The 12,036-nt window shown below is 50.0% G+C and overlaps 1 protein-coding gene across 1 annotated transcript; it reads left to right on the forward strand.

Annotated features, from left to right (window-relative positions):
- The first annotated feature begins 1,886 nt into the window (after positions 1 to 1,886).
- Positions 1,887 to 11,617, forward strand: Sh2d7 (SH2 domain containing 7). Its single transcript, XM_051156472.1, has 6 exons — positions 1,887 to 2,062; positions 3,318 to 3,407; positions 6,787 to 6,952; positions 7,196 to 7,405; positions 8,641 to 9,327; positions 11,238 to 11,617. Exons 1-6 carry the CDS (start codon positions 1,887 to 1,889, stop codon positions 11,286 to 11,288), a joined length of 1,380 nt encoding a protein of 459 aa, XP_051012429.1. The 3' UTR covers positions 11,289 to 11,617.
- The last annotated feature ends 419 nt before the right edge of the window (positions 11,618 to 12,036 follow it).

Raw genomic sequence — 12,036 nt, forward strand, 5'->3', positions numbered from 1 at the left:
CATTGAACTGGGAACTCATCAGTTCAGCAAGACTAGTTGGCTAGTGGTTGCCAGAGATCCTTCTAACTCCCTTCCCTAAAGCTAGGCTTACAAGTACAAGCCACTACATCCAGCTTTAAAAAAAAAAAAAAAAAAAAAAGATTTATTTATTTATTATGTATACAGTATTCAGGGTACATGTACACCTGCACACCAGAAGAGGGCACCAGACCTCATTATAGATGGTTAGGAGCCACCATGTGGTTGCTGGGAATTGAACTCAGGACCTTTGGAAGAGCAGCCAGTGCTCTTACCCTCTGAGCCATCTCCCCAGCCCTATATCAAGCTCTTTACATGATGGGAGGGACTCAGACTCAAGTCCTTGTGTTGTGCAGCAAGCCCTTGACCACTCCATCCCATTTTTATAGACTAAGAAGCTGAGGCCCAGTGATATCCCAGAGCCAGTCAGTGGGAGATGGCATTCTGAGCCATTTAGTCTGACTCAAGAGCCTATTGCCCCCTAAGCTCCCTCCCTACACCTCTGGAGTCCAGGGTACAACAGGAGAGGGAACTACTCTATAATTTGCTCCCTACCCAGAGCCCAGCATCCCTACATGTAGGGAACTGAACAATAGGAGACAGTTCTTTCTGAACAACCTTTCCTACCCATAATCCTTTACATAGCATACCCAGTTCTCTCCAAACCTGGGCTTTACCCCCCTCAGTCCCATATTTCCTTTGAGTATAAATATAGAGCACTCCTTATTTGCCTAACTTTCAGAATTGTCCACCCCTGGTCCAGAGCCATCTGCGTTATGTCCCTCCTTGTACAAAAAGCCTTTGTCTTCCTAGGAAAATGATCAGGTTCTGCCTGTAAATGTATCCAGCGTAAAAGGCAGTGGAGGGAGGATGCCTCATGGAAAAAGAGGGCAGGGCATTTCTTTGCATTTGAATACTTCCAGGACCTTCTTACCTTGGCAGCAAACCAGCACTGGGATGAACCTCAAAATTCTCGCTCTCTGTGGTGCCATGGGCCTCTAGGAAATCTGCTGAGTCCTGTGTGCCTCTTGGATAATTTTTGTTTTGAGACAAGGTCTCTCTGTGTAGCCTTGGCTGTCCTGGACTCACTTTGTAGACCAGGCTGGCCTCGAACTCACAGAGATCCACCTGCCTCTGCCTCCCGAATGCTGGGGCAGTAAAAGGTTTATATTGAAGTAGAACATGTAATTAGTGAAGGAGATAAACTCTGCCCCATGGATGTTCCTAGTGAGCACATCACCCCAATCAAGAAATAGAAACCAGCCCTTGACAGCTCCTCACTCCTTCCCAAAAGTCATTAAACACCCCCCCCCACACACACACACACACATGCACATTGCACACATACAAAAAAATGTTTTCCCACATGTCGTGGCCTTATTCTCAGGTTTATATCATATACAGCAGGTACTTCAGATCTGAGGTGGAAGGAAAAATTAATCAGCAAGGAAATTTCCCCACCAAAGCACAGAAGCCCCAGTGAGGGCTGGATACACCGAATTTCAGTCCAAGGGCTCTGCTCACAGAGGCCGTGTTGGTGTCTTCTTCTCCGCTGAGACAAAGACTGGAGGTTGGGAGAAAAGAGACCAAAGTCAGCAGCTCGTTTGCTGGCCCAGAGAGCACGGAAATCCTGCCTGACCCTCCTCACCAGACTGCTGTGGTAGCCTCCTGCTAGTGACTCTGGCCAACCAAAGTGCCTGGTCCCAAAGCTTCACAGAGGAGAATCATCTGTCAGCCCAGAGGCAACAGGCCTCCTGTGTGCTGCAGGCGTTGAGGAGGGTGTGTGGGTACAGGCAAATGAGCTGCATCGCACACAGATATAAAGGACGGCTGTCATTCGTACTCGGGTCCCACAAGTGCTCACCAGGATGGAGGGCGGCCCACAGCAGTTCCATCTGGGCAAGGCACTGGAGGAGACAGGGGACGGGCAGGCCTTGGCTGAAATCCAGGAGCTGGCCCTAAAGTGGTTCATGGAGACACAGGCCCCCTCTATCCTGCAGAACGGAGCCCTGCCCCCCTGGTTTCATGGATTCATCACTCGCAAGTAAGGCTGCCCCTGACCACGTGACTAGCATCGTCTTACAGCTCCTCAGGGCTGAGAATATGGCTCAAGGACTCTGGAACTCTGGGCTCCTGACCTTTCCCTCACTAGGCAGGACTCTGAGGATAGAGGGCACAGAGTAAAAGTAGCTTCAGAAGGCAGGTGCTGAGGGCATTTCCCTAGTAGGGGTCTTTGGTAGCTGTAGCTGTGGGAAGGACAGAACATGGACTGTGTGGGAGTTCTGAGTATCTTGGCCAAAGCTAGAAGGCTGTGCCATGTACCAGCCCTGGAATGCTACTGTAATTGAGCTAGAAAACTGTGCAGGAAACCTAGACACATGGTTGTCCTGGCATAGAGCGAGCACGTGGGATTTGGCATTGTGGTGGAGCTAGATTGCCAACCTTCCCACATCCCAGATGGAGGAAGGTGTGAGAACCAAAGCCCACCAGGTCCTGGGCCCAGTGCCTAGCAGCCCCAGAGACAGCTTTGTGGACCACATGAGGTTGTGTGTTCAGGGGGGACCTGCACCTGTTTCATGCTCTGTGGTCACTGTCTTACCATTCTTTATTTGGAAATAAGAGGCCCCACATCCTCATTTGGCACTGATCCCCGAAAAGTATGACAGTAGTTCTGACTAGAGTAGATGCTCAGGAAGTATCTGGTGAACGAGTGGAGAGGAAAAATATAGTCCGTGTTCTGCCAAGACTCCCTCCCCCACACCCACACACAAGCTAGAAGCTTCCACCATGTCTCCAAAACACTAGGCATCAGGTTGTGGGGTGAATTCCTGTAGGCTTCTCTTGAAATCAAGCTTGAGACCCAACAGAGGTTCTTTGCTTTGGAAACTCTTCTGTAGCGTACATCTTGCACAGCTTAGTCCCAAGAGAGGGATTCCTGACAGTGGAAGAAGTCCCCAGCTGTGTGGCATTGTTCTTCCTGTATTGCTATCCAGGTAGAGAGCAGGGAGCTGCAGGTAGTGTCTGCTGCACCTGCTGGCAAGGCTGCAGTGGGGAGTGGAAGGTGCCAGAGGCCATAGGACTCACATCCAACTCCAGACGGAGCCTTTAGTTTGCTCACTTGAGCCAGGACCAAGCACAGACTGTACCTTGAGAGGCCTGAGAGTCAGTCAGAGCTCTGAGGAGGTTATCTATCAAGAGCCTAAGGCCATGGTCTGCAAGGATCCTGAGGCAGATCTAATTCAGGCTGCTTGGTTACTGTGAGGGTACAGACCCCAGTTAATGGCATGTCCTCTGTCCAGGCAGACAGAGCAGCTACTCAGGGACAAAGCTCTCGGTTCCTTCCTCATCCGCCTCAGTGACCGGGCTGTCGGCTACATCTTGTCTTACAGGTAAGTGGGAAGCCATCTATGAAGGGACAGGAAGCCTGAAGGGTCCATAACACAGAACCTGCTGTGGAACACGGAGGTTCAGAAACCCACTGTCTGGTTTTCCCTGGGCCCTGACCTAATGATTCATCCATCCATACTTGGCCAACCCTTTCAGGGCAACAGCACTGGCCACATGCCAGGGATGGTGTTGCAGCCTTCAAAGGGGTGAGGGAAGCGGAGGGGGAGGGGGGCACACATCTTCCTGGTGGACACAGATAAACTCTAAGCCCAGGAGAGGAGGAATAGGTATTTGCTAGTGGGAAGAGGGCATGGCTGGGTATAAGAAAGTCTTTCTAGTAGATGGACTGGCATGCGCAGAAGTGGAAGATTTTGAGAGTCACAGATCCTTGGGTGCAGCAGGACACAAAGTCTCTGGGAACAGAATAGCCTCAGATGAGACGTCCTACCACAAGGAAGGGATCCAGGCAAACTGCCACTTTACCAGGGTCCTTCTAACTACATAAGGAGGGACAGCTGGGGATAGTCTGGGGTGTGAATACCACGTGGGGGGGCATGCCAGTGGTTGGATATGAAGATCTTGGGTCTTACTAGTGTAAGGCTGAGACTAAAGAGAAAGAGACATGCACCTAGTACAAAGTCAGAGGTGATGCCCGTGAACCCTGAAATCAGGCTGGGTTGGAAAGGTAGAAGGGCTCCCACTGGAGACCTGGAAGGAAGCCAGCCAGGCGGAGCAAGCTTCCAGGTCCTCAGATTGTGATGCAAATTATGTGCACAGACTCTCCTTGTTCAGACCGTAACCTGGAGAAAGCGCCTTTGCCTCTGTGCCTTTGCCATCTGATATGCAAAACAGGAGCATTCTAGTTAACTGTCAGACTGCTGCAAACGCTCAATAAGGTGACGCATTTGAAAGTGTGTGGCACGGTGAACAATACATGGAAGGGCTAAACAACTGTTCACCTTTGCTCAATTCTCATTTTTTTTTTTCCCTCTTGACACTATTTTGGGCACGCTGAAATATAATACATAAGGACTTTCCAAATCTCTTTTCAGTTTTGGTTTTTCTTTACCTTGTGTTCCTTTGAGCTTCTCTCTCCCTCGTGAGACCTTAGGTCGAATGCCACCTTATAAAAGATAGCGGGGCTGGAGAGCCGGCTCAGTGGTTAAGAATGCCGCCTGCTCTTCCAAAGCTCCTGAGTTCAATCCCCAGCAACCACATGGTGGCTCACAACCATCTGTGATGTGATCTGGTGCCTTCTTCTAGCCTGCAGGTGTACATGCAGGCAGAACACTATGCATAATAATAAATAAATAAATCTTTAAAAAATAAAAATAAGTAAAAGATAGCAAGAGGAAGTGCTCAAAGAAATATACAAGTGAAAAGGAATAAGAGAGTCCAGAGATGAATCAGCTTGCTGACTCACGTCGGAGGTGTCACTGCCATTTCTGGTTTCCCTGTAATTGGCACCAAGCAGTTGGATAGCCGAATGAGGAAAATATGGTCACTACCTCATATAAGGCACACAAATTAGTCATTCTACACGGATCATAAATCCAAAATAGAAAACAATAACCATTCTCAAAAGAAACAGGAATATATTTCCATAAGTAGACAGAGTGTCTATGAAAATAGGATGAAGAAAATTTTCTTAGATACAAAAATCACTCACTATAAATGATAAATTTGGACGTGAAGACTATGTGGCTGCAACACCTGTTACCCCACTGCTGGCCAGCATTGACTCAGCTGAGCCCGCTGCCTCCAGTGTCTCCTTCAGCCCTTGATGCATCCTGTGACTCTCCCCTGAGGCAGACTTTGTTGAAGAGGACAACCTTTCCAAAATAAAGGAGCCATCTTTGGTCTAGAACCCCCAAACAAGCTCTCAAAAGACTGATAAATTTGATTTCCTTAGGATTGTGTGTGTGTGTGTTGTGTGCGTGTGTGTCTTTTGCTCCACCTTGCCGAGGTTACTCTTCGGCATAGACTCAGTAGAAATGAATAAAATGCATTCACCAAAAGACAAGCATAACAAGCCGGGCAGGGTGGCACACGTCTGTAATCCCAGCACTCTAGGAGGCAGAGGCAGAGACAGGCGGATCTCTGTGAGTTCAAGGCCAGCCTGGAGTGAGTCCAAGATAGCCAGGGCTACACGGAGAAACCCTGTCTTGAGTCCTCCCTCTAAAAAAGACAAGCATAGCAGCATATCTATAACAACCTTAAGAAGGAAATAGTCTAAACACCCAATAGGCTGTAGGCTTTCTATCAGACGACACACTACATGTAACTTTTGAAGGAAAAACAAAAAACAAAAAACAAACAAACAAATAAAACCCCTAAATCTACTTTGACCTAAGTGAACCTGAAAAGTACATTGAGTGAAGGAAGTAAGACACAAATAAGGATTTTTTTTTTGCATAATTCTCATTTATTTAGAATTTCATAAAGGAAGAAACAAACTTGCGGCATAGCGGTCAGAAGGAGGCCACCTGTGGGATACGGGCAGGGAGGGGCTAGGCAAGGTTTTACATCCTGATCTGCATGTGGTTACGCGGTCATTTTTATGTGTACAAATCCATCTTGCTGCACACCCATGATGTGTGCTCTGTGTTTAAGCCATTCTTCCATTAAAAGGGGGGGGGGGGTGAGGAGGGGCGGGGTTCCGTTGTTCCAGAGGGTGGGGAGTGGGTGAAATGGTAATGGTGCAGGGTTGGATCTTGTTTTCGCTGGAAGCTTTGATGTTTTCTTCCTCTTTGTTTTTGTGTTTTGTTTTGGGTCTTGTTTTGTTTTCCTTTCATTTTGATCCTCTAAATACTGTATTAGTCAAGCATGGCAGCTCATACCTATAGTCCCAGCACTGGAAAAGCTGAGGCAGGAGGACTCACTTGACTTTGAGGCTGGTCTATAAAGTAAGATCTTCTCTCAAAAATAAATGCGTAAAGAATTAAAGGATTTAAAGTGAAAATAAATAAGTAAATAAGGCTGAGGGGCGTGGCTCAGGGGTCACAGCACTTGCACAGCCCTAGGGAGGCCCTAGGTTTGATGCTCAGACCACAAAAACAAACTAACAGATCGATTATTGCATTAGTAAATCCGATGAGCGATATTTGGGGTACCTTTTAAATTTCATCTCAATGAGTGTCTAAATCACTCTAGTCCTAGCCCTGGCCTCCCCAAGGACAGGCTCAGCTTCTTCCCAGGGGTCCAGACATTTGAAGTAACCCTCTGCTTCCCCAAGGAACACCACAGATGCCCATGGGGAGGCAGCCCTTGGCTAGCTGAGTCTGTGCTGACTGGAGAGATGATCCTCTCCAATACTCAGGGGTAAAGCTGGCTCTCTTGTAGCCAGCAGCCCAACCCAGCCTATGTGTAACTGTGTTACAGGGGTAGTGATCGCTGTCGTCATTTTGTCATCAACCAGCTCCGAAATCGGCGGTACCTTGTCTCAGGAGACACCCTCAGCCACAGCACCCTGGATGAGCTCCTACGCCATTACCAGGAGGTGCAGCTTGAGCCTTTTGGGGAGACCCTTGCTGCTGCTTGCCCACGGGTAGGCATTCTTCTTCCCCGGGGGTGAGGGTGGTAGGACGGCGTGTCCAGCCTTGGGCTAGCAATCACACAGGCACATGCTATCAAGGGAACTTAGGGGAGTCATGGCCCCTCATTTTAAAGAGACTCTTACCCAAGGTCAGAAACCTGGTGGGACGTTTCCATCCCTTCTCCACAGCCCCTGGCCAGCAGTTGAAGACTGCCAGTGTATGACCATAAGCCTGTTATATTCCCACTGCCCCAGCTAGAAGAAAATGATCTGTACGACGCTATCAACACAGGCCTCCAGCAGGCTAATCTAGGCCTGGAAATTCCAGCCACGGAATTCCCCAGCATGGTCCGGGACAAGGCCACCAGTCCTCGCCTTCCTGCAAAGCCCCAGGTCTCCTTCCTGCACACCAAGAAAGCTCAAGATGCAAGTCCCAGGACTGTTTCGAATGAGGAAAGTGCAGAGGTGAGGATTCTGTGCTACAGAAGCTGATGGCTGCCAGCCCAGGGTGTGGGGGTCATACCACAGCCAGGAGGTCGCTGGAAGCCAGCAGGGCAGTATCTTCAGACATAGAGGATGAGCAATGTAAAACCAGTCCCCCAGTGAGCCACCAATGCTATGGCCTGCCCTGGTCAACTGGATTGCCCTCAAGTCTAGACCAGATTTTTCCATTTTCTCACTGTGGAGCTTGGTGTGCTGTCTCTGAGTCAATTTACCATTCCTGAGATTCTTGAGAGGTCCCAATGAGAGGGGTCATGAGATCCCTGGAAATCACTTAGCAAACTGCAAAGTGGAGTGTCTTTATGATGGGCTCGGCTCAGAGAATGTCCTTGACACATAGACCACAGTGTGCCAAGGATTTCTTACATCAGAATAAAACCTAAACTCCTCAAGGTCTACAAGAGCCTCACTAGTATCCCGCACCTCTCTTCTGTCCTCACTGTGCCCCCATTGGCCTTCTAGATCTTTCTTAAACCCATGAGGCTTTTAATTTGTTGCATGCTCTGCCTGGCTGCTCTTCTTACCAGAGAGTGATGTCACTCACACTCATGCTGCATTCCATCTCTCCTCAGAAAGGTCACATGAGCTAAATGGGCATGTCACCTTTCCCACCTGACCTACGGAACATGTTTCCTTGGCCACCTACTACTTTCTCTTCTCTGTTACCTGCTTTGACCTGACATGACGTTACCAATGATGCATTCATAATACTGTATACTGCATCAAGTCTGTGGACACTGTACCACAGCCCCACGGCGCTGGTTTCCCGGTTAGAATGCAAACTCAAGCTGGTCTCAGGACTTAGACTGCCTGTCATGTAGTCGGTACTCAGCAAATATTTGTTGAAAGGATCCGTGAGTTGGGTTGGGAGTAAGCTACGCTGAAGGGGTGCATAGCACTGAGTGGATGGACTCCTGGAGTCCTGTGGGGGGACCAGTGGACCATGCTGGAGCAGGAGGGCCAGGCAGGATAAGCTTGGGCTGGCTGATGAGCTGGTGGCCTAAGGTCTTGGATGTCAAGGTAAAGACTACCTAAGAGTCATGGAGCCAGGAAACCCGAAGGTTATGAACCAAACCTTGCAAGTGATAGGCAAACTGAGGCAGAAGAGGGGAGGCGCAAGCTATTACCATAGCTCAAGGGGTCTGAGGTTGTGGTAGCAATGGGGTGCTTTTAAAACATCCTCTGTCCCTCTCTCCCAGGCACCCACTAGGGTACCCCCCATCCCCCAGAGGAGTCCCTCTCTTCTGGATGAGCCTTCTGCAGGCACCAGTGACATCGTCTATGCTGACCTAAAGAAGATGAACCGGCCACAGCTAGGCCTGGGCACAGAGATATCTGGCAAGCACAGGCCAGTTCCAGCTGGCAGCCTGGCTTCTTCCCCAGGCAGGGAACCCTCAAAGAAACTCTCAGATGAAGATCAGAACAGGCCCAGTAGCCCAGGGCCTGCCTCATCTGGGGTGAAACCAGACCAGGGCTCTACAATGCCTTACACTTCCTTAGGCCTTCCCCTGCCCCCCAATTCTGAGGCCCTGGGATCACAGCCTACTACTTGGAGACAGGGCTTTCTAAAGCTGAGCCACGAGGCTCAGTCCTCCTCTGAGGCCAGCTCTACGGATGTCTACCAGCTTGTTGGAACAGCAGGCCTACAACAGGAGGGTAGAGGCAGACCAGACCAAGGAGGCAGTACTTACGAGCAGATTCCAAACTGCTGGCATGGTGCTGCCAAGCTGCCAAACCCTGGAGTCAGTCCCACATACAGTCAACTCTCAGGGCCAATGGACTGTGGCTATGAGAAGATCTCAAGGACCTCTCAGCCCCCACAGCCAGGGAACACCTATGAGCAAATCCCAGCCTCCAGGAACAAGGACAGTGGACGGGTGCACAAGGTGAGTTCCCGAGGGGAGTGGGTGGTGGTGCACACCTTTAATCCCAACACTAGGGTAGCAGCGTCTGGAGGGTCTCTGTGAGTTCGAGGCCAGCCTGGCTTACATAGTGAGCTCTAGGACACCAGGATTACAAAGAGAGAATCTGTGTGTGGCCCTCAATCATGCCCAGGTTACTGCCAATGCTCAGAAGTGCCCAGAACTTTTCCTCCAGCTGCTAGATTTCAGGATGAAATCACCTTAGAGCTTCCTCTATGGCAGAGGACCCCCTGCTTTTCTTGGGGCCCAGTGAGGGGCTGTCAGACCACTGGGGGGTGAAAAGAAGGAGGTCCTTGGCCCTAGTCATGAATAAGCAGCTCTCTAGCTTCTCCCACCCTTAAATAACCAGGTGGAAAGTTCTGGTGGATGATGTCCCTGATGACTACAGCTACCAATTTAGCAAGATAAAATACAAGGCATCTGGTTACATTTGAACTGTATATAAACCAGTAGTTTTCATGTGTCTCAAAAGTCATGATGGGGGCTGGAGAGATGGCTCAGTGTCTAGGAGCACTGGATGCTCTTCCAGAGGGCCTGCGTTCAATTCCTACCATCCACATGGCAGCTCACAACTGTCTATAACTCAGTTCCAGGGGATCCAACACCCTCACACAGACACATAAGCCATATACCCAGGCAAAACACATGAAACAAAAATAAACTGATTTTTTTTAAGTTAAAAAAATACCAACACAAAACCAAGACGGTTTCTTATTTTCCTAGAATTCAAATTTAACCTGGCAAACTGTTTTTACTTGGTAACCCTATCCAGCCAGACTCTCTTCCTTGTCTATAAAATGGGCTGACCACGTGGTTGTGCTCATGGTAGCTGCCCAGGAAAAAGTCCCCCACATCCTCTCTGGACAACACACTGTCAGAGATGGTTCTTGGTGAGCAGGGTGGCTATTTCATGATAGAGAAGAGGGCTGTAATCCCAGAACTCTGGGCGGCAGAGGCAGGCAGATCTCTGTGAGTTCAAGGCCAACCTGGTCTACAAAGTGAGTCCAGAACAGCCAAGGCTACACAGAGAAACCGTGTCTTGAAAAAAACAACAAAAACAAAACAAAAGAGAGATGGGGGGGGGGGGAGACCATGGAGGGTAAGAACACCATCAGAGGGAGACGGTTGGCATATGATGGACCTGGATCTCCAGGGTGGCACGTGAGCCCATAGCCCCCTCCCCATGCCTCAGCTGCCTACATTTGCAGATGATAGGAATGGACAGGTCCTTCCCTGTGGACTCAGCCTCTAAGTCCAGGGAAACATGGAACCCCCCTCTCCTGGCCTGAACAGGAACATCCTGAGCTTCAGCCCAAAAGGCCTCGAGGGGAGCCAGCTCCTCCCTCAGGGCGGGGCTGTGCCCTCCTACCCCCATCATTTTCTGAGGTCGATCCTCTAGGATTTAGACAGTGGACAGTCCTTTAAGGACCTCAGAAGCCATGTCTGAACTTCATCTGGATGAGTATCCCAAGTCCTCCTCTAACCCTGGTGGTGCTGTGTGTGATGCCTCTCCCCCTCCACCTTTGCCACCAGGGCATAGCAAGGCCCTAGGTAGGCAGGAGGCAGCAGGAAGACCAGCACATACCCAGGAGGAAAGATGATGCTCTGCAGCATCTTCCGCCTCTTTTTACATTCCTCCCTTCCCTACCACCCTTCCTCAGCCAGACAGGCAAATCCTCATCTTAACCTTGAAGGCTGAAAGTGGAGTTTGGGGGGCCCTGGGAGCTATAGTCCCCTGCATGTGGAAACCATAGCAGCATGCTGTATTATGGCATCATCTTTCCAGCTTGGACCTTCACCCCAGGCCCGAGCTAAGAGCCTCTTTCCCTCTCTGCTGGGGAGCCCAGACACTAACATCTTTTCCCTCCTTCCAGCCCGACAAGTTTCGGAGGCTCTTCTTCACAGACAAGAAGCACAAATTCTGAGGAAGGCCTGGCATTCAGAGGGTCTCCTGGTACCCACACTACACTGGGGATTACTGGCTACCCTCAGCTCACACGAAGGTGTAACCCAGCCAGCTACTATGGAACCAGGCTCTGCGATGCAGCCTGGGGACCTGTCTGGGAAGACATGGGAGAGACCTCGCAGCAGCCTGCAACTTCTGGAATGTTCTCAATGCAGTCCATGCACACAATGAAGGAAATGAGGCCAGCAAGAGTGGGGACTAACTAAGAGAAGGGTTGGGTGAACATGGAGATGCCTGGGCTGACTGATCAAGCTGGCCTCACACCTCAGAGACTTAACAAGTATGTGGCAAGCCAAAACAAACCTTTCCCCAACGGACCAAATGACATCATGCTGTTACTTCTAAGAACAAAACCAATTCCCTTCCTCATGGCTTTGCCGGGAGATAGGAGGGGGAAGGCCAGGAGCCACATCCTCTGCTCCTGCCCCAAGAGGATGATAGCAAGAATCTGTTAAGGTCCAGGGTCAAAAGCCATGGCTCTGACCCCAATAGCTGGCGAGGCTCCTGGCAACAGCCCCTCACTCTTTCTGCCCCACTTCTCCATCTGTATCCTAGTTTCCCCATGCAAACTCCGAGCTTGTGCTACAGCAATCAGTTTGAGGACATAGCTGGTGAGGGCCTGAGCAGAGACACACACCCTGCCCCCTCGGTAAGGCACACTGAAGCTTGGGATGCTGGGCAGCATCTGGAGCCAGCCAGCTGACATC

The sequence above is a fragment of the Acomys russatus genome, chromosome 14, assembly GCF_903995435.1.
Source record: "Acomys russatus chromosome 14, mAcoRus1.1, whole genome shotgun sequence".
NCBI classification, from domain to species: Eukaryota; Metazoa; Chordata; class Mammalia; order Rodentia; family Muridae; genus Acomys; species Acomys russatus.